This window comes from Boleophthalmus pectinirostris, unplaced genomic scaffold (assembly GCF_026225935.1).
Source record: "Boleophthalmus pectinirostris isolate CB_2022bp ecotype Guang Dong unplaced genomic scaffold, ASM2622593v1 HiC_scaffold_9, whole genome shotgun sequence".
Taxonomy (NCBI): Eukaryota; Metazoa; Chordata; class Actinopteri; order Gobiiformes; family Gobiidae; genus Boleophthalmus; species Boleophthalmus pectinirostris.
This window is the reverse complement of record NW_026571541.1, coordinates 7,068,085-7,091,536: the sequence shown is the minus strand read 5'-3', so window position 1 is coordinate 7,091,536 and position 23,452 is coordinate 7,068,085. Positions and strand designations below refer to the sequence as shown.

At 37.8% G+C, this 23,452-nt stretch overlaps 1 protein-coding gene across 1 annotated transcript in view; it reads right to left on the bottom strand.

Moving 5' to 3' along the window:
• The window catches only part of LOC110160358 (large neutral amino acids transporter small subunit 4-like), a 57,273-nt gene that overhangs the window by 8,214 nt on the left and 25,607 nt on the right, over positions 1-23,452 (bottom strand). The window contains exons 6-10 of the mRNA XM_020924996.2: positions 9,870-9,962; positions 8,540-8,673; positions 6,757-6,962; positions 1,967-2,110; positions 56-182 (exon numbers count right to left, since the gene is read on the bottom strand). Of these exons, the coding sequence (XP_020780655.1) occupies positions 56-182; positions 1,967-2,110; positions 6,757-6,962; positions 8,540-8,673; positions 9,870-9,962 (704 nt within the window). The remainder of the gene's footprint in view (positions 1-55; positions 183-1,966; positions 2,111-6,756; positions 6,963-8,539; positions 8,674-9,869; positions 9,963-23,452) is intronic.

Below are 23,452 nucleotides of genomic sequence, written 5' to 3'. Positions count from 1 at the left end.
AACGTCGTCTATGAACACCATGAACAGGTCAAATGTGAAACGAGATGAGACTGACCTTTTGGTGAGTTTGTCGTTCTCGTCCTCACAGTCTTTGAGTCTCCAGTCCATGACGTAACCGATGACGGGAGACGTGACCAGACACAGGAGCTGCAGGACGCCAAAGATGGACGTGTACACGCTCACTGGGAAACAGATGAGACAGAGCAGTTTAGGTTTTAGTTTAGCATTTAAATAAAAATACAAAATGAGCATGAAGATGTGATGGGATGTGTACATTTAGAGATTTCATAGGCCATAAGCTCCAATTGACTGCACTGAAAAACTGTTAACCCTCTCTCTGTAACTACTGCAGCGAGCATTGTCACTTTGGTTTGTTTTATTTTGCTATTTTGTCTGTAAATAAATACCTAATATGTTTACCTCGACTCCAAATTCACCCCATAACTGCCAGCCTCTTGAGCTTCATTTGACTGGAGCTGAACATTGTGGATGACTTCACACTCCCTTAGTCCACTTCTTTATACAGTTTATGTTGGGTACACATTGACTCATTTGTATTACGAGAATTTGTTGAGACGCACCCACTAAAACTAATATTGTCAAATGAAATTCTGCCTTTGAGTCCTTGGGCAAGACACTGCTTACACTGGTGTTTGAGTAAGTGTGTGATAATCACATAGAGTGCTACCTGCTTGTCTCCACAGAGGTGATATTTATAGTATGGCATTAAAAACTTAAACTTGTCTATGTCAAGGGATGCATGAACTAGAACAGACAAACCGTTTCACATTCACAATAGACATTTATGTGACAGACAAAGATGGCATGGAGCTGCAGGAAGTTGAAGAAACACAAAATGTTTGAGTCATTTGAAAGTTTGTCCTAAAATCTCTTACCAACTTCCATCTTCTCGACTGAAACGGGAAGCCAGCGTGACAGGAAGCAGAGCAGAGGAAGGAGCAGAACATGGACCAGGTTAGAAACAAGAACATAAGCGGTTTAAGCCAGACAGGCAAAGGAGACTCAGACTTGATTAGTTAGCACATATCAGCACAAAGCAAAAAGTGTAGGAATTATAAGAACAGCGTACTATTGTGAAGTTTTGAATGTGAGATTGTCCTATTGATCGAGCTGCAACTACCACAACAACTTCATTAGTACCGCACTGTAATAACATCTCTTGTATAAAAGTATTTTTGTGAAGTGGAAATTACTATTTTGCTCCTTCAATTAATGCAACTAAAAGTGACATTTACAGCTACTAATGTACTTTTGAGTTCTTTAACTAATACCTCTGCTATATCAATGTAACAATATCTACTACTAATTTGTATGGGGAAAAAATGTCTTAATCTCTATTTGTACTTTCAACAAAATATATTTAAAATGCACATTATACCATACCGTGACAGCATTAAAAAAATATGCTGATACTATGAGAATATTTCCTCTATCTGACTTAAAGATGGGTTAATGGTGTACTTGTTGTAAAAAATAACAGTATGCCTAATAGTAGTAGTAGCAGCAGTAGTAATAGTTGTAGGTAACAATATCCAAATCTCACAGTACAATATTTACTGAAATATTTGGGAGAAGCTGACACAGTTGTGAATATGAGCTTTTTCTCTTTTTGAACTCTTTGAAAAGACTTCAGCGTGAATTATTACTGTTATAATCCAAAGATTTAAAATTGCTATTTTAAAAACAGCTATTTTATCATGCTGTCTACATTGAAATGAAGCAAAGGATCATGGTCTATGTAGTTCCCTCTTTCATAAATACCTTTCAGCTAATGACTTTATAATTTAATATACTGTGACAGGCCATGATATTATTGTGAGAGTTTTGGCACTACAATAAGACGGTATTTCGGTTATTGTTACATCCCTAGTAATAGTAATAGCAGTAGTAGTAGTAGTAGTAGTAGTAGTAGCAGCAGTAGTATTAGTAGTAGCATTAATAGTACCTGTGCTGAGGTCTCCTTCGGTGAGGTACTCCAGGATGGTGTTCATGGCTCCCATGTAAAAGATGAGGCGGAGCTGTGTCACACACATGGTGATGAGGGAGAGCAGGAAGATGGGGCTCAGGATACTGCGGATAAACGACTGACCTGTGGGAACAAAAGAAATGGATTGTTATGTTATGGGTAACGTTGTGTCCCCCCTTGACTTTCTACTGAAACACAAACATTTAAGTAAAAGTCATTCTTGGTGAGTAAGTATATAGTAGTGGATTATTACACAATACTATGTAATGCAGAAGTCAATATTAGCAATTCCAGAGCTAGAAGAGAGAAGTGTTTGAGCAAAGAATTCAGCCTAAATATACAGGATCTGTGTGTTAAACATGTGTGAATAAAACGAAACACAACTCCCGGTCTGTTTGTGATGAGGAAACAACATTATAACATAGATCAGAAAATAGTGTAATATAACATAGGCCCTTTAAAATAAGGTATGCTTCTGCTGCCAGTCTAGAAATCTATTTAAAACACTGGGCTGAGCTGAACCAAACGTAACTTCAGATAACTTTAGCCTTTAGACAACATGTGTAGCAGAGAATGAAAATACTATATCACCAAAACAAAAAATGTGCATTCCTGAAGTTACAATATAAAAATGTGACTTTGGAGGAGCTGCCATTTGTAAAAGCACCAAAATTCTGTACATTTCAGTCACTGCTCCCATTCAACCTGCACAGTCCTACTATATCAACTTATCATTCAACTGCAATTTATTACAATATTGTAGATTTATAGTAAATTTTGGAGGATCATTTTGATTCATGGTTTGGTTTCAATCAGTGGTGGAAGGTAACGAAGTACGAAAGTAATAGTACAATACTTAAGTACAAATTTTACGTATCTGTACTTTACTTAAATCAGTTTTACAGTGGATAATTTTACTTCACTTCACTACATTTGAGTCTGTACTTCTTACTCCACTTTATTTTAGATCTGGGCTGAAAAATCAAAAGTATTTTTCTTTACAGTGTGAGACCTTCATGCTTTTAGTATATTTAATTTGAGACGCAAAAGTAGCTAGAAAATCCGCTAAATTCTTTTTTAAAATCACTACATTTCATCCTTTAATTATTCTAAAAATCTCTGCAAAATACCTTTAATTTTTACTCTTAACATACCTGTTAAAAATGTGTTTACTTACACTTTCACTTATTTAGTTTATTAGTTTTCATGTGATACTTTTACTGGAGAAACTTTTCACCTTTTTTATATCTGTACTTTTACTTAAGTAACAAAACTGAGTATTTCATCCACCTCTTGTTTCAATATTATCATGCATCGTCTATATTTAGTTCTGGAATGTACACAGTGGCACTTCAAAATTCATTATGGTGACAGGCCTTCTTAGGCGCCCAAATATTTCTAATCTGTTACATAATCTGTACATACACATCAGATGGCACTTTATTGTAAAATGTTTCACTATGCCGTAAGTTCTTACACTGTATTGCTTCATATTTTGTACAGTACGATGATGCCATGAGCCTATGCATTTCCATATCTGACACAGGGTTGTTGTATTTGCCATTACTCACAGTTACGTAACAGTTTAGCTTGACAGTGTGTACCTTTATACTCATTTATTTTTGCACTTTTTCACACTTGCACACATATTTACATGTGGTTAATCTGTCTTTACGCATTGGTAAATATTAGGTTATTTTCTGATCTACAGTATGTTATAATGTTATTTCCTGATCACAAAGTTTCATTCACACAAATTTCTAGTGGAGCATATGAAGTCTTATATTGTCCAAGAAGACATGATAGTTTAAAGCTCACAAGAGTCCGTTTTGTGTAATACACTGTTTGCAAAGGTAAATCAGAGAGTAAAGTAAACTGTAGTACGTAAAAAGCAAATGAGCAGAAATGCTTAAGGCTGCACTATGACTTTCTAGGAAATGTTAACGCGTTGCCTGAAATGTCCCCATGTACGGCATTAAATTCCATGGAGAGTATGCAGATGACACCTGTAATTGAATATAAATACTAGATAAATTGATGCCATATTGTAAAACCAGGCAAAGCAATAACATCACCATGGAGACAAACAGGTGCCAGACTCTCCATTTGAAAAGTGAATATGGCTGGGTTTCAGATATTTCTCAACATTTTATGGGTGTACTCTACATTATATTAAATAAAATTCTAAAATCTACATTTGTAAATTTTCTTTTTGGGAAATTTGTTCTGAAAATTTGATACCAATAGGAAAAACAGCCTCTCTCTCCTCACATTTTGGTAGGCAGTAATCTAGAAAAAGACATTAACAGCATATATGAACAAGACATTTCAACGCAATATATTTTGCATATTAAACTCAACACTACTAACAATAAAGCTTGCATTCCAAAATAGAAAAATATATAAGCTGCAACATACGCAACATTTTAGTTCATTTTTTTCTCTGTTGCCTTTTGCTTGTCTCAAAGTGCCTTCAAAATGGAAACTCCTTGTATTATCTGACTCAGGCTCAGTGACTTGAACTATCTAAATATTCACAGTGGCTTTGGTTACTAAGGAAACTCCTGTTAACTTGTGGACAAAACCTAAACAAGTGGAAGGAGCTGCTGGGAAAGGTTGATCATTAATAGGTCTCTTTTAAAAAAGGAAAGTGAACACAGATGGTGCAGTTTGGTTGTTATGATTTAGGCTCAGTGCACAAGTGGAGACTAATGCTCTCAAGGTGTAATTTTTGTTTGGGGTCAGTCACCTGCTTGTTTCTATGGATGCGACACTGCTCTGCCTGGAATGTTCCGCAGTATGGCATTAAACAGCACTACCTTACATTTATTCAATTACAGGCAGAGGTGAAAAATACCTAGAAAAACAGGCATTCTGATTGTGAGCGGGGTCGCCTCTCCACAGATCTGACCTAACAGTGATGCAACTAGCATGCAAATGCAGATTTCCTGATTCTCAGACAATAAAATGCTTCGTAATTGGATGCTGATAGCTCAGAGCCGACTTATTTTGACCTCAAGACTTGTTTATATCAAACTCAAAGAGCTTTACATCAAGGAACAACTCGTCCATTAACACATGCTTTCATAGGAGGAGCGAGGACCATTAAGTGTCTTGCCCAAAGACACAACAACAATGATTATGTCGAGAGCAAGTTTCAAACTGGCATACTTTGGATCAGGGGACCAACACTAGCTTGCTTCATCAGCCGGTTTCACTTTGTGGAGACCATCTAATCTTGCAGCATTAGGATTCTTTCACTCGACAGTAGGTGGGTACTTTTTTTATTTAACCAATCCCTGCTGTTTGGTCATGACGTATGTAAAGCGCCAAATCCCGTAGGAAGAAGGGCAATAACGTGTTTCCCCTTGATAAAATTCACCAAACATTCTCTTTGTTCCAGCTTTAAATCCTCAATCTCAGGAATCGCTGCCAATACAGAATGTCTTCGTCTACATCCATCTCGACGCTTTGTTTACTGTTGTGCTGTACCACAAAAGGGACCCAGACAGGCGCTTGAGTTTGAAGTCATGGCTTCACAGCTCTTCGCTGTTTGGCCCGGTCTACAACTTCCAGGGTTCTTGCAAACCTTCTAGTATATTCCGATTCCTGACCTAGTCGCTGGAGAGAAATGAAATTGAGCAGAGGCACTAGGTGGCACCAGCCTGACTACAAACACTCTACCAACCCAGCTCTTATCAACCATATATTAAGAAAAGTACTATTCTAATTAATCAGTGCGTTTCCGTCCTTATTCTGACACAACAGATTTTGTCTGTATCTCAAAAAATTCCTCAAAAGTCAAGCGCCTAAATACACCAAAAACCGTCAACGAAATGTCAAGAATGGCACCAACTCAGCCTAAAATACATGAATGGACAGGAGCATTACATGCAACAGCTAAATACTTAACCTACTACACTGCCCCCTGCTGTTTGCCCTTCTCCCGCTGAGAGGCTTTTCTAAGAAAGAGTCCGGACCTGGTGCACGGTTCATTAGTACCGAAAAGAGCGTGAGGGGGGAGAGCAGGCCCCCACTGTAAGTCACTGAGTTATAATAGGACCAGAGAGGAGCAGTGGCATTGTGGTCACTCGGGTTAATGGGGCAAAGTGGAGTAATATGGGACAAAGGTAACTAGGTTTTTTGGGTTTAAACTTACTTGTACAGTATTTGACCAATTTTAGATGGGACAATGTTGACAAAATTCTATTATCTAAATCTTTTAGTGATACCCCTATTTCAGAAACTGGAAGCTGTAATTGCAATCCAGCTGAAATGTGCTTTTATATCTTAACGTGTGTTTAGTTGAGCTTCAACTATCTGTAAATCTATGTGGGAAAAGTTTGATTTGGTTAAAAATAAAAAAGGTTGTAATACGGTGACTCAAGTCTCGTAAACAGAGAATATTTAAGTGTATTATTGAACTACTGTCTTGTAAACAATCTTTCAGGCTTGTGTTTTATAGTCTGTAAGAAGCTCAACAGTGATCGCTTGCTTAATAATTAAAGTACATTTTCCATTAGCAAGCTTTAAAACTTTTAATATAATTTTTCTCCTCTTAATGTCTATAAGAAAATGGAAAAGATCTTTAAGTTCTGTAACTGGGGGTGGCTGCTCACTGCTGTCCAGAAAACAAAACGAATTGTTGCAGCTCAACAGAACATACAGAGAGAACCCAGACTGCACTATGTTGCACTCAGCAGATGTGTCAGCAGTGAAATTCCACATGATTCATACTGTAGTCCCTCATAGACACATATATGACTCACTCTCTTCAGGCTTGTTGGTCTTGACTTCCAGGTCCACTGTGGACAGACAGAGCTTGTTGGCCTCCTGAGTGGCCAGTTCATTGGCGGCAGGAGGCTGCAGAGTGTTCCCCACACTGAGGCGGCGCCCCACGGTGGTCACCTGACGATAGAACTGCTTCCCTGTGATTTTGTGATCGAAGCCCAGCCAGCTGAACTTAATCTTCACCCTGAAAAATACAGTTAGGGTTATATTACAGGTAAGGGACAGTATAGAAAAATGGTGTCAGGATTATCAAAACATACAGTAGCCAAAATAATTATGATTAACTGTGACTATGTAACTGTGTAAAATAGCTAAGAGTTTTAAAGTATAATGGATATTAGGGATGTTCAAAAATATCGAAATATCAATATATCGTATTGTTTTATGTGATGATACCGTATTGATATCGTGAGCTGCTATATCGATATATCGCTCAATTTTACTCAGTTATTATGTTACAGCGCTACAGTTTTGTTGCTTGTTTAGTTGAAGGAAACTCGTTTATGCGTCACATTTGGCATTTTTACTGTTTTGATGATTAAAATGTTTGTGTTTCATATAAACTGCACAAGAAGTGGTTTAACAAAGACTTTTAGTATCACAGCCATGATTTAGTCTTTTTTTTTTTTTTACAGAACCATATCAAATCGTTTTGAAATATATCGTTTTGAATAGAAAGTGCACTGTATCGGGATACGTATTATATCGTGGCCTATGTATTGAAGTATGTATCGTATCGGCAGCTTCTTAATGATACCCAGCCCTAATGGATATTAATAATTTGAATTTTAATTCAATATTACGCTAAATGTCTGTGTTATAATATTGTTACTTCATCAAAAACATAAATGGAGTTGCGTTTTATTTACAGATGTTTGAGTAATCCTTTATTATCTACCTTTCCAAAGCTCAAAATACTCTGTCTCACCTTGTGATGTCATGAAGCGATATTTTTCAAGTTAACAGCTACATTTTACCTTTAGTTCAGCAGAGATTAAAAGTTCCACAGTTGAAATCATCCAAATGATTCTCGTGAAAGTGTGTGGAATTTAAAAACACAGTAAAGCACTTCCTGTATTACCACATGACATCACAAGGTTTGAGAGAGAAACTCACCCTAAATATGCAGGGCTTGTGTGTTAAACATGTGTAAATAAAAAAAAAAACTAATCTCCAGGTCTGTTTGTGATGAGAAAACAACATTATAATATAGATCAGAAAACAGTGTAATATGGGCCCTTTAAAAATCTTCCCATGCTTTGTCTTCTTCTTTTTTTTTTTATGCCGCCACTACAACATTCATTTCCTACAGGATCAATATCTGGTATCTCTTCTCCAGTCTGTGTGATTTCCTGTGGATTTATTATACCTGTCTCTCCAAAAAAATACAACACTTCAGCTACGGATATTATAACATTTTAAGACAAAACTGCAAAATTTTGACAGGGAAGACTTTTTGGAAACTTGTGAGCCATGCGAATAAGAGAGAAGCCACTTGATCTGCAGAGTTAATGCTATTTCCTGTTTAAAAGCTCTGGGTTTACGGTGCATTTCAAGGGGATTTGAGACTATAACCATTCACCTTTCTAACCTAACAGTGTCTATGTGATCTCTGTGCGCTTAAAGGCAGATTTTTTCAGCTCTGTGTGAATCCGCTTTAGAGCAGGTGTAGCCTCATAGCATTATAATGGATATCTGAAACGGCGCTCGAGGCTACCAAATTGTCAGCTTGTTTCGGTTTGCGCTGTTGTTATATCTTACGTGAAATCCATGTCCTCGGGCCCGGGGAAGGGTTCCAGGGGCCAGTTGACGAAGCAGTTGAGGAAGACGAGGCATGCGCAGCCGGCCCAGACCAGCAGGATGGAGATGAAGGTGGCTCCGAGATCGTAAATGACCTGGACACAAAAACAGAAGTAATGGGAAATCAATATCACATTTTCGAGTTGGCAGAACAGAGAGAAGATGAAGAACAAAAGAGGATAGAGAGGACAGTTCATAACGTGGGACAATACCAGGGGTCTAAAGTAGCTAATCCAAAACTGTAATTTAGTAGATGTCATTGAGTTCAACACATTATCAATCTTGTAGCGTTTGCAGTCTAATTAATCAAGTTTTCTATGAAAGACTAGACATAAATACTACAAAAACTGTGTGAAAGAGTTTTATCCATGTATACTTTATACTTTTGGCAACACTAATTAAATTTGTAGTCATTAGGGATGCAACAATATGGTTTTCCCACGATTCGATACGTATCTCGATATACGGGTCACGATACTGATTCAATTTTGATACGTTTTAAGACAAAAAAAATCTCATGTAATTTTTTCTGCTTATGAGTAAAATATAATAACATTAAGATGTTAATGAAACATTACATACAATACACTACAGCACAACTACTGTAAAGTTTTATGTAAAGTGTTTTAGTTCATTTGGTTCAATGAGTTACACCTGACATGCTCACATGTCTGCGGCTCTGCCCTCTCCAGCAGAGACAGTACATAGCTCCTCCTACACTGTGCTGCTACAGTTTCTGACACACAAAGCTCTCCCATCCTCTTTCTGGACACTCAAACTATGTTATATTAGAAAAAAATGTCTCAACGGACTGTAAAACTTACAAGATAAAGTCTAAGAAAAAAATTGCATATATTCGCAAGTGCGTATACAAATGCATTTGATTAAAGCTGATGTAAAGCCAAAAGTTATTTTAAAGTATTTCATAGTTCATATCTTTGTCATACTTGGGTTTATCAACATAAAATATAAAGTAACTGAAAGATAAAATCCTCCTCTGTTAGAATATTTCCTCTTTAAGTCCCTATGGAACTGTTTTCTGCTGCATCTGAGGAGGACGCTGTGATAACTGTTCTCCTTTCAGACCAAATTTAATGACAAAACAAAGCGCATGGAGGGATATGTACGTATGGGCACATGGATTGACCAAACACGTGTATCGAATCGTGAGACCAGTATTGAGCAATTTGATATTATATCAAATATCTTTGCATCCCTAGTAGCTATATAAAAGTACTTTTTCTACAAAGTACAGTTAAATACAGTACAAACTTTCAGTACTGAGAATTACCTTGATGCCAGGGAAGGTGACAGCAGAAGAAGCGTAGGAGCCGATCATCAGAGCGATGAAGGTGGACCTCAAGTCTCCAAACATGTTAGGCAGCTGAAAGAGAACAAAATACGACATTAGATAAACTGAGATTCTATATATTTAGAGCTTACAGTTATAGTTATATATATATTGATTTATTTCAAAAGACATGCTAGGTTCTGGAGGATAAATCCATTCTTGAAATGTGCATAGAACTGATAAAACCTCTTCGTAGAGCAATTTCACCATAGCAAGCAGCATGTTTTATGTTATGCTATTCTAATTGTTTTGTATATTTTTGCATAAGGAGATATAGGTGAAGCCCTGAATGCATGACAACACAAGATGACTCAAATATGCATGAATCAATCTAATACAACGTGAAGTAAACAAAGATTTACTACAAGATATGAAAGTCCATTTTTCATATGTCTCCTTTCACAATAACCTTTCTCAGTTCTAGAAGTCACATGAGATACACCCTGATCACAAGCAGCTCTGTGTCATTCTTCTGGTTGTGCATGACTGGCTGCAGATTCTCTGTGTCACCACAATCCTTTTACTGTTTGACGTGGAACACAGAGTTGCACAATAAAGACGGAAGAAGAAGCTCTGCACAGACTGTTCCAAACCCAGAGTTCACATATAAACAAGATGCTTTTGCAGATCAACACCAGACGCAGACAGCACCGTCACTCCGGAGATCTGATACGGTCAACATGGGACGAGTTATGTGTGTTATGCATTTAGGTCATGCGTTTCAAAGCGCCCGTATGAAGATACCTGAACATACCTGGAGTTTTGTTTCATTCACACATGTTTAACACATCAACGCTGCATATTTAACCTGAGTTCTTCTCTCATACAAAAAAAAGCTCAGTTCCACCTGATGTCATGTGGTAATACAGGAAGTGCTTCAGTGTGTTTTTACTCCATACACCTTTACTAAAATCATTTGAATGATTTCAGTCTTGGAATTACCAATCTCTACAGAACAAAAGGTAAAAAGTAGATGTTTACTTAAAAACTACCACTTCATGACATCACAAGGTGGAATAGAGCTTTGGAGATATAGACAGAATACAATTCAGTAGGGGTGTAATGGTACATGTATTCGTGCCAAACCATTTCGATATGGGATGTTTGGTTCGGTGCAGGGCTGTGCACGAGTGAATTTGTGCAATTTGTGTGTGTTTACATTCCGCCACTACACGTACAGCTGCACAGAAGGCTCGACTCTTTAATATTCATGACAACTTGTCTGTGATTGGGGTGGCAGTGTTTCCATAGCGCTTTATAGTTAGGATGGCCGCCTTGACTACGTCCCTCCGAACCATGTGAATCCTCGCAAAACTATGATTGTCACACCACGGTCCTCGCTATCGCCTTTTGCTGGCACGGAATAATTATTTTCCCATTTGTATAATGTTAAAATAAATTGTTGGTTTAATAAAAACAAAAATAAACAACAAGCAAATGGTTTTACATTTTGTTCCCATACTGTACCAAAAATGAACCGAACCGTGACCTCAAAATCGAGGTACATACAGAACCATAATTTTTGTGTACTGTTGCACAACTACATTTCAAAACAGAATATTATCTTATCTAGAATCTTTTGAATTGTCCTCAAAATGGCACCATATAACAGGAAGCTGAAACTGATGAATTTCATTTAAAAATATTGAATTGTCACTAGTTACAACATACAGTAAAATGCTGAGCCTGTTGCACAAATGAGTCTATTTCCAATTAGGAGGAACACATTCACCATAAAAAGCCTTGTGCCTGACCGTACCAAGAACCCTCCTCCAGTTACTCTGTGTCTCTGCGGGGGTCAGCTTGTTAGCAGCTAGAGAACCCTTTCACCTCATGAAAACGTCACTCTTTGGTTAATTAGAACAAAGGTAAGTGTTCAAAATGACTCTGACCCAGCCAAAAGTAGTACAAATAACAAGGCTTTTCTGTAGTAGCACTGGAGTGGAAGAATACAGGTTATGACAATTTACAGCGGGGGACTGAGCGAGTACAATGGGGTCAAATGGGGGAGTGTTTTTCAATCAGAGGTACCGGGGCTTCTAAGCGTACCCAAAAACTTTGCGAGGTGCACCGGGAATTATTTAAAAGGTCAGTGAATGTAAACTAACAATTAAGCAACATCCATATGTCTCAAATAATAATCTATGTTTTCTCAAATTAAGACTTTTTTGTTATATAAAATGCTAAAAATTGGGGAAAACATTTAAATAAAACAACTAATTAAATAACTTTTTCTTCTAAGCTATCTTCAAGGACACAGGCAGGCCAAGTGACAGGTCAGATAATAAATGAAAGATAGACGTTTAATGCCATACAGTGGAACATTCCAGGCAATGTAATAACATCTCCATGACAAGCAGGTTGCGGGCGCACCAGTGAAGTTACATAGTGAGTCCTTTAATTTTATTTTGTGGACATTTTTTCAACTATTAATTGCCTTATTTCACATTTCATTTTTAGAACTTTGTATAACTTTTGTAGTGCAAATACTTTTGTCCATGGAGATGTTATTGATTTGGAACATTTCACAGTATAGTATTAAACCTTTCTATCTTCATGGAGACCAAACCAGACCAAGTTACAGATCAGATCTGTGGAGAGGCAACCCCACTCACAGCCAGAATGCCTGTTTATCTTGGTATTTTTGATCTATAAAACCATCTGTAATTGAATAAATATAAATAATAAATGGTGTTTGTGGAACATTCCTGGCAGAACAATGATATTTCCTTAGAAACAAGCAGGTTATGAACCCCCAACCACAAAATTGCACAAAAAATAAGACAATTTGAAAATGTTATCAGCACATTCTTTAAGCAATGATCAATGCAAACGGGCGAGGCCAGGGAGTATGTCTGAATACCGCAGATAAAGGGGAGCGTGAGAACCTTTGTCCCAGTACATGAGACACGGGTCAGGACGGGTCCGGCCCAGCTGGTCTCCAAGGACACGACGTGGTCAGCAGGATGCGCCAGCGCCGACCCATGAGCTACGTGCAGTCAACAAGTTCAGATATAGTACCCCTCTCACTTCCTCATGCTTTCTCTGATGTGCCAGAGTCTGCAGAAACCAATATATCAGAATACTGGCACCGAACTCTGACGGAGGTGTGGGGGTCCAAATGTGGGGTAGGGGTCACTAAAGAGAGGATGCAATATCCATTTTCAACATTAAATTGTAGTACTTTCTTTTATATTATCGCGTGGTCTTGCGTAAATGAGTTTCTACTTTCAATATTAGTTTAGATATTTGATTAGTCAGCGGTTGTGTAAAATGGGTCAGAACAAAAAATTTTTTCGTCAAGTAAAATATGAAGTGAAAAGGTCAGTCATGAGTGAGACGTCAGCCGTGGACGAAAAACAAGAACAGAACTGGTCCGGTGGGTTTCTGAAGAAAACAGAAGTGTTGTGGAGTGTGAAGAGTGAGAGACAAAGAAGGAGCAGAGATAATACAGGAACAGATGGAGTGAGAGGAAGAAAGAAGAGGGAGAGAGAGAGAGGAGGAAAGATGGAAGAAGGGATAGAGAAAATGGGTAGAGAGAGAGAGGGAGAGGAGAGAGAGATGAAGAGAGAAATGGGGAAAGAAAGAGAAAGTGTTGGGAAGAAGGAGAGAGAGGGAGAGAAAGAGAGAGAGAGGAGGAAGAGAGGGAGAGGAAAGAGAGAGATGAAGAGAGAGACAAGGAAGGAGGGAGGGAAAGAGATGAGAAAGAGAGAGAGGGAGAGAAAGAGAAAGTGTTGGGGAGAAAGGGAGAAAAGAAGGACAGAGAGAGAGGTAAAGAGAGAGGGGGAGGGAGAGGGGGAAGGAAAGAAAGAGAGGAGAAAGAGAGAGGAGGGAGAGAAAGAGAAAGTGTTGGGGAGAAAGAGAGAGAGGGAGAGAAAGAGATGTAGGAGAGTTGTGGAGAGAGAGGGAGAGGAGAGAGAGAGATGGGTAGGAAGACAGGGAGGGAGAGAAAGAGAGAGATGGAGAAAGAGAGAGAAGGAGACAAAGAGAAAGTGTTGGGGAGAAAGGGAGAAAAGAAGGAAAGAGAGAGAGAGAGAGGGGGAGTGAGAGAGGGAGGGAGAGGAGAGAGAGATGAGGAGGGAGGGAGGGAGGGAGGGAAGAGAGAGAGGGAAAGAAAGAGAAAGAGAGATGGGGAGACAGAGAAAGTGTAGGGGAGAGAGAGAGGGAGAGAAAGAAGGAAAGAGAGAGAGGGAGAGAGAGCAGGGGAGAGAAAGAGTGAGAGGGAGGGGGAGAGAGAGAGAGAAGGAAAGAGAGGGAGAACAAGAAGGAAAGAGAGAAAGAGGGAGAGAGAGAGGTGGAGAAAGATAGAGAAAGAAAGAGACAGAGAAAGAGAGAGGGGGAGGGAGAGAGGGGTGAAGAGAGAGAGAGAGGAAGGGAGGGAGAGGGAGAAAGAAAGAGACAGAGAAAGAGAGAGGGGGAGGGACAGAGGGACAGAGGGGTGAAGAGAGAGAGAGAGAGAGGAAGGGAGGGAGAGGGAGAAAGAGACAGAGAGATAAACACAAGTCAATAACACGTCAGTCAGACAAATGAGACACCAGAGGACACAAAAACAGAGACAGCTCCAGACCACAACAGACAAAGGAGGACGGAGAAAGAAAGATGAAGAACTGTTTGTACCAGTGTTTTTTTCAGAATGCAAAAAAAGCGTGTAAATATAATGAGATTTTAATGTGTGGGATCAATTTGTACATCTCATTTTCCTCACTGACAATATTAAGATGATATTACGGCAATCCTTCTGAACTGTCAGAACACTTTATTGAATTAAGGTTAAACTTTGGCACAAAAGTGAACTGTATTAATAAACAGAAATTGCAGATATCACTTTTTATACTGCAAATGTGTTCACTTTGTAATTTTTACCCTATTTTTACCTTTAAAAATATAGTTTATAATAGATGTCACTTTGTATATCTCCAAAATTTAAATTCTAATGTCAAAATTTGGCAAGAAGATAGAACTTTTTACTGATTTTAGTTGTAAAATTTGCAGTAGTAGTAGAAGTAGTAGTAGCAGAAGTAGTAGTTCTATAATTCTTCCCACTGAAATAAAGGAAGCACTATAAAAAGTCAATACTAAATGCAGAAATACTGTAGACCTGCTGTGTACTAACGTGACCTCACTGAACTGTAGGCTTGAAACAGTGAATACTTCAGTGGGTAATAAAAACATCAAAACATCATAATCCCCTTTGGGCAGGAGGTGTTTTTGAACAGTCTAATCTGGAACTTTACATAAATCGTCAGAAGAGTCGTCATATTTTTGGGGACTTTTAATCGTGTCAGGAATGTGTTTTTCATCTTTGACTTGAGAGTCAGTGGGCAGACTTTTACAAAGATCTGGAATAAACAAAATGTCCATGTGGGTATGTGAACTATTGTGTAAAACATCACTGCAAAATTAATATGAGGAAAGTTAAAATGACATGTTGTAATGCAGCTACCTCATCAAAAACAGACCTGGAATTGTGATTTCTTTCATTCACTCATGTCTAAGTAATCCTTTATTTTAGTCTGTCTCCGTCTCCAAAGCTCAAAAATGCTCTGTTCTACCTTGTGATGTCATGAAGTGGTAGTTTTGTTTTGTTGATAAGGAAACAACACACATCTGAAAATAACATAATATGGATCCTTTAAGCGTTAGAAATTATGATATTAATTAAGCATTTCCTAAGTTTGAATCATTCTTAACTATTTGTTGTCTTTGTTTATTAAAGCTAATTAAAGTGTAATTACTAAAAAGTCTAACACATATATTTTAAAGATGCACTGTGTAACTTTTTGGTTGGGGGTCAGTCACCTGCTTGTTTCTATGGAGATGTCAATGCTCTAGTTTATAGCTCAAAAATACCTAGAAAAACAGGCATTCTGATTGTGAGTGGGGTCGCCTCTCCACAGATCCAACCTGTAACGTGGTCTGGTTTGATCTCCGTGAAGATAGAAAGCTTTAATATCACACTGTGAAACATTCCAGACAAAGCAATAACATCTTAAGTAATTTCTTTTGCGGATCAATAAAAGTTTGTCGACATCTTATCTCCACAGAGAAATGATTTGACAGACCCTCCACCAGAAAAGTTACACAATGCACTAGGGATGTAACGATATCCAAACCTCTCGGTACGATTTTATCACAATATGCATCTCATGGTACGATATTTATAACAATATTTTGGAGTGACAAATATAATTCTAGATAGAACACTTTTTTGCTTTTAAAATACCTTGACAAGATTTTGGTGTGAATTATTAATGTCATAATCTCAAAAATTCAAGTAAAAAACATATTTCTTCATGTTGTCTAAGCTGAAATGAATCATGGGACATGTAATTCCCTATGTTTATTAGCCTGTTCCTACTAAAGAATAATGCATTTAAGCAAAGGAACTTGTAATTCGACATACTGTCACAACTCTCTATATTATTGTGAGACTTCTGAAGATATAATATTACGATATTTTGGTTATTGTTACTTTGCTACAATGCACCTTTAAAACATCACTTTAAGAATCAAAATTATTGGAAAAAAATTCAATAGAAAAGGGTGATATAATGTGTTTTCTTAGAGAGGAATGGTCTCCTTTGCATATGTGTGTAGTCAGCGCCAAATATTACCCAGAAAGCAGTGAGTGAAACCAGTTTGTTATGTAAAACTGAGCTTCTGAATATGTTTGCAGAGAAGCTCGAGGGGAGAAATCACAGCAATTACAGTCAATGAGATGATTAAATACTGTGTTAGCCTTTTGAACCTCAAATTTCAAATACAACTTCAAAAAACACATGGTAAGACATGACTTAAAGGTGCACTGCGCATCTTTTCTGGTGGAAGATCTGTCACCATGGAGATGTTCAGGGCAGTAGACAGGGAGCAGCAAAGGGTTTGTTGTCCCAGATTCCAGGCTTTTAGGGGCTCAGGGTCTGTTTACACGAGTAAAAACGACAAAATATTTTATTGGAAGTGCTTTTCGTTTAGACAGTGATGGTGTCTTGGGAACTTAAAAGCACAAAAATCTGAAACTGTTGTCATATTTTTGGGGACTTTTAATCGTGTCAGAAATGTGTTTTTCATCTTTGCTTTGAGACTCACTGGGCAGATTTTTACAAAGATCTGGAATAAACAAAATGTCCAACTCTCAATACTGGTATGTGAACTATTGTGTAAAGCATCACTGCAAAAAGTAATTTGTGCTGTGGGCAACTTTTCTGATGGAAGATCTGTCACCTGCTTGCCTCCATGGAGATGTTCAAGGTATCTACTACCTTGAAGGGGCAGCAAAGGGTTTGTTGTCCCAGATCCCAGCGTTGTTAGGGGCTCAGGGTCTGTTTACATGAGAACGCTTGTGGGTAAAAACAACAAAATATTGTATTGGATGTGCCTTTTGTTTAGACAGTGATGGTGTTTTGGGCTTAAAATGCAAAAATCTGAAACCACCCTCCAGAGTGGACAAGATGAATACTCTCCACCGTAGTGTTTCCGTCTACACTGCCCAAGACACAAAACTCTGGTCAAATCTGCTCACGTCAGGTACACGTTCAAGTCACATACAACACCACCTAGCCACCTGACATGCATACACAATCAAATTCCACACATTTTTGCGTCACCTTATGCCTTACATCTCCCGAAAACACATGTCTAACCGCGGAATAAAATCAAAGACGCGACGCCACTTTTGCGTCTTCTGTTCAGACTGTCATCATATAAAGGTAGCCTCAGAATTGGACCCTATCACTATTAATTCATATTAAAGGGGGCCCCATGTGACGCTTCTTGCCCCAGGCCCTCACATTTCTGTCGACGGGCCTGGAGACGTTATTGTTTTGTCTAGAATGTTCCACGGTATGAAGATTAAACGCATCTATCTAGCATTTAATCATTACAGGTGTTTCCATTGCTCAAAAACCCAGTAACTCTCAATGTAAATAGGGGCGACTCTCCACAGATCTGACCTGTAATCTTTCTTATAGTTGTCTCAATTGTGATAGACAGGTTTAATCTCTACCATGGAACATTCTAGACAAAGCAATGACATCTCCATGAAGACAAGCAGGTGACGGACCCTCCAGAAAAGTTACGCAATGCACCTTTAAGTTCTTTTCTCAAATGTCGTTCAAAAACAGTCCAAAATGAAGTAGATTTAAACCTCACCTTTCAAATTCAGCAAATAAATAAGATATTTTGCTGTGAAATCATGCAGGGGTGTTCTATATGTATTTATATGGTGGAATGTTTAGCCGTTACCATGGTGACACAATGCACACATTAGCAAACGCTGCCAAAAAGTTTTGAAATAGTGTGAAACTCAACATTTTCAGGAACCTGTGTTTGATTTTCAGCAAGAAAGTGAGAATGACTAAGTGAAAAATTGCTTGATAGGAAAATGAAAATCTGATTTCGATTTTCCAACAAACATTCCGATAAACACGTCTAGAAAAATTGACAAAAATACTGAAACATGAACTGATAAATCCAAGAATCACATTTCAAAACAAATCTGAACAGAGTTAGTTTAATGCAGAATGAAGAAAGACAGGATATTTTGTTGTTTATGAAGGAAATGATAGTGCTTTTAAAAATTATGATTTGCTACTGACCTATAATTTACAATAAACCGTTTGTCCCTAATTGTTCTATTTTTTATACAAACCTGACTTTATGGCTTTTTGCGCCTGACTTATAACCCAACGGCTGCTCTAATCATTTAGGTAGGTCTAAATTTAGCTTTAAACAAACAGTGGTGTGTGTACTCTCTGCCTGGATACACTGGGCTAACAGAGGACCTATTCACTCAAGCAGCGACAACAAACACAATGGGAACTTTTTGTTGCTAAAAGTCCCTGGTCTTTGCTGATGCACTTCTTACACAGACACAAACACACGTTATATGAACCGTGTGAAAACTAATGGGGCATGAAGTTGGAGAGATTCACGAGTGATTTAGCAGGTTGGAAGTCTACTGTCCAAGAACAAGAGACATGCTTCAAATGTTTTAATTTAATGTTCTATATTACACAAAATGGACTCTTGTGAGCTTTAAGACATGTTATAATGTTGTTATCTCCTCAAAAGCGTACCCAGAGTTGTGTTTTGTTTCATTCACACATGTTTGAGTAATCCTGGTTGATTAGTCTGTCTACATCTCCAAAGCTCAAAATGCTCTGTTCAACTTGTGATGTCATGTAGTGTTTTTTTGAAGTTAACAGATATAAATTTTTTTTAACCTTTATTTCATTAGAGACTGGCAGACCAGACCAGGACCAGACCAGGACTGAGACCGTGACTGAGACCGGGACTCCGACCGGGACTGAGACTGGGATTGAGACCGGCACAAGGTCAGGACTGAAACCAGGACTGAAACCAGGACTGAGACCAGGACTGAGACCAGGACTGAGACCAGGACTAGACCGGGACCAGACCAGGATTGAGACCGGGACCAGACAAGGACCAGATCAGAACCAGACCAAGACTGAGACCGCTTTAGTCCAGGTTTAGTCCTGGTTTAGACCTGGTTTTGTTCTTTTTCAGTTTTGATTTAGACCTGGTTTAGTACTGTTTTAGTCTTGGTTTAGTCCTGGTTCGGTTCTGGTTTAGACCTGGTTTAGACCTGGTTTATACCTGGTTCAGTTCTGGTTTAGTCCTGGTTCAGTTCTGGTTTAGACCTGGTTTAGACCTGGTTTAGTCCTGGTTTAGTTCTTGTTCAGTCCAGGTTCATTCCTGGTTTAGTCTTGGTTCAGTCCATATGCAATGCAAAATTCCAGCCTCACAGTTTAAGTCATAGAAATGGGAAACGGCTGTTATCCGTTTTTTCCATTATTCATTTAAACATAAAATCGAAAAAGCGAACTGATATCAATTTATTTATTTTATTTTTTTTTTTTTTTGGTTTTGGAGACAAATAATGAAGAAAATTGTTTTTTTTTTGTTTTCTTATTTTTAGTTTCATGCCATACTGTGAGACATTCATGTCAAAGCAATACCATCTCCACAAGACAACTAACAATACTAGCAATAATGGTGCTTATATACTACAATACTATTTTATTACCATAATATTTAGATGGTGCCCAGGCCCACTGTTTGATGGGACTGGTTTAACTCCAGTTCAAACAGAGCCAGGCTTGTCCAAACTGCCCTAATGTCCTATGGGTGTTAAATGTAATCAGTGTAATTAAATCATGAGTCAGTGGTGAGAGAACACTGCACCCCAAATGACTCAAGCGAATAAATATTTGTCAAACTAATAACACAATAACACAATGATGTTCAGCAAGTGATGCATGTGGAGAATTCATAGGTTTCATTTTATAGGTGCCATTTGAGTACTTTTTTAACATTCAAAAAATTTACAATTTTGGTTTGAATTATTGATTGTAATGGCAAAGTTGGTTGTGATAAAAAAATGACCACCACAACAATTTATATGGAGGATTTTAGTGTGAGATGTCAAGCTTGAAAGGATTTTGATCATATTTTTAGTGACAATTTTAGTTAATATCGTATTTATACAACCCAAATATGTATAAAATAAAATAGAATGCTGTTATTGGTGTAAATTTTTTACTACCAGGAACATCACACATGATTCTTTACCAATGCAAGATAGGGCCCTACACCCTCACTCAAATCAGACCTGGAATTGTCAGTCTCTATTGAACTAATGGTAAGGTAGTTGTTAACTTGAAAACTACCGCTTCATGACATGTAATGGAGCATTTTGAGCTTTGCAGATGTAGACAGATTAATAACGCATCATTACTCAAACATGCATGAATGAAACAAAACACAAGGTATGTTTTGATGAGGTAACAACATTACAACTAGGGCTGGGTATCATTCAGAAGTCGCCGATGTGATACACACCTCGATACATGGGCCACGATATGATACATATCTCGATACAGTGCACTTTCGGTTCGATACGATATGTTTCAAATCTATTCAATACGGTTCAACAAAAGATAAAGGCTAAATCATGGCTGTGATACTAAAAGTCTATGTTAAACCACTTTTTGTGCAAAGTGAATATGAAACACAAACATTTTAATCATCAAAACAGTGAATATGTCAAATGTTTTGCATAAACGAAGTTTCCTTCCTCTGAACAAGCAACAAAACTAGTGGTAACAAAATAATACAGTAAAATATACAAAAAAATACTCTTGGCAATATACTGATACAGCAATCCCTGATATCGATACTGTATCATCACATTAAATGATACGATATATCAATATTTTTATAATTTTGCACACCCCTAATTATAACATGGTTTAAAGCTCACAAGAGTCAATTATGCGTAATATAGGACATTTAAGGAACAAAATCTGGTATATGACTTGATAGTTTCATAAGTAACCTATAACTACTAGAGCAATAAATAAATGCATTTTGATTGGCAGAAATAAAGAACAATGGATTATTTGGAGTTGAGCTTTTTAAAAACCAGGGCTCAGACAGTTAATCTTAAATCTTAAATCTTACATCAGTTCTGACCATCATATCTGACTAAACAATGGATCACAACCAAGAATATCCCTTGCAACAAGCAAAATATTACTTTTTTTTTTTTTTAACTCTTGCTGTACGTGTATTTTAGACCTTTGTGTACATGTATGAATGGATATGATTCTTGTATTAGTTTATCCTTCATATTTCAGCTCATATGACGCTACTTTCTGATCTATGAATGAAACAAAACACAACTCCAGGTCTGTTTTTGATGAGAACAACATTATAACATGGCTTAACGCTCACAAGAGTTAAAACATAACCTTTAATACTCCTGAATTTGTTTACAGTGTATTTTTTTAAACAAGTATTGAAAATCTAATTACAATCTCATTACTTTCCAAAACCGTGACGCCCTATACATGCCCATACATATTCCCCAAACAAAAACATACCATCATTTCTTTTCATTGGTTGGGGTTACTGTCAGTCAAAATAACCTGTTTTGTCGAGATTGCAATTGATTTCTGGGACAAGTTTGAGCAGGCGATGTCATACTGAGCAGAAGAGAAACTAGCTGAGCAGCAGTCATTCGGAGGGGAAATCTGACATTGCAGTTGCAGGGTAAAATGTAGGAATGGAAAAGGGAAGCTGTCCGTCAGAGGGTGGTAATGACGGTGCGCCTGTGAAACCAGTTCGGACCGGTTCTATCCAGACATGGGACAGTCCATCCATCATAAAAATCAGAGGAGTGGGGTACAGGAGTAAGAATGCGGGCTGTGTTTATATGTAAAAATCTGATCATTATCTGGTTTCTGGAGTAATCAGATTGCAGAAATGTAAACAGTTTCTTCTGATGTGAACTTCTTTCTGATTGTCTTTTGTTGTTTATAATGCAAAAAAGGATGAAATAAAGTGGTAAAGACAAAAAAAGAAAATGTTACAGATTGAAAGAGTACAATACTTACACTATAAAGCTGCAAACTAAAGGTACACCATGTAATCTTTCCAATGAATGGTTCACTACCTGCTTGTGTCAATAGAAATGTTTTGTCAAGATTAAAACATTTTTTCCCATGGAGACAAACAGCTGATGTCTCCAGGCCAAGTTACAAGTTAAATTTTTTCAAGGCATTTTTGGGCAATAAAAACACTTGTAATTGAAAATCGCAATATAGATGATTCTACTGCCGCACTTTGGGACATTTCAGGTAAACAAGAACATCTCCACCAAAAAAGTTACACAGTGCATCTTTAACTGACACATGCAACCAGATGTTCTTGAAGATCAGATTTCTTTTTTGCTTGTTAACACACACCAATACATAATTACGGGGTGATCTAATGTGAGCCATATTGTGACTGGCCTTGTTCATGTACTCAGTGGTGCATGGACACAGGCAGCATACCCCCACGGTATTTCCCTCTGCGCATACTGTATGTACATTCCTGGAAAGCTGCCCAGATGTGAAACTAACACACCGTCAAGAATTTAGAGTCAACTGTGAACGAGGAATCTAGGAACCACGGCTGGACTATGCAAGGAATTTTGTAGATTTTGCGACGAAAAACATGTCGCTAATACTATATTCTTAAACAATAGTTATGAATGTGCATTTTTAAATCAAAGTCATACGGGGGCCCCTCCCTTTAAATACCATGTAACTGACGGGGGTCACCCTGACCTCACTCACAGAGGGACTGTAATGTGGTGCTGATAAAATGAAGAGTGAAACAGCATGCGGGGGTCTTCTTAAAAGTTTTCATGTTTGCTGTTCACCAGATTCACTCTTTTCATAATAAAACACTGAAAAATAGTAGTAAACAATTCTTAACTTTTCTGGTGGAGAGTTTCCATGGAAATATTATTGCTTTGTCTGGAATGTTTCACAGTATGATATTAAACTTTTCTATCTTCATGGAGACCAAAGCAGACCAAGTTACAGGTCCAATCTGTGGAGAGGCAACCCTGCTCACAGTCAGAATGTCTGTTTTTCTTGATCATGGCATAGCTCTCCAACCCTTTCCAAGTAGTAGTAAAGATTTCTGAATTATATGCATTGTGCTGAAAAACA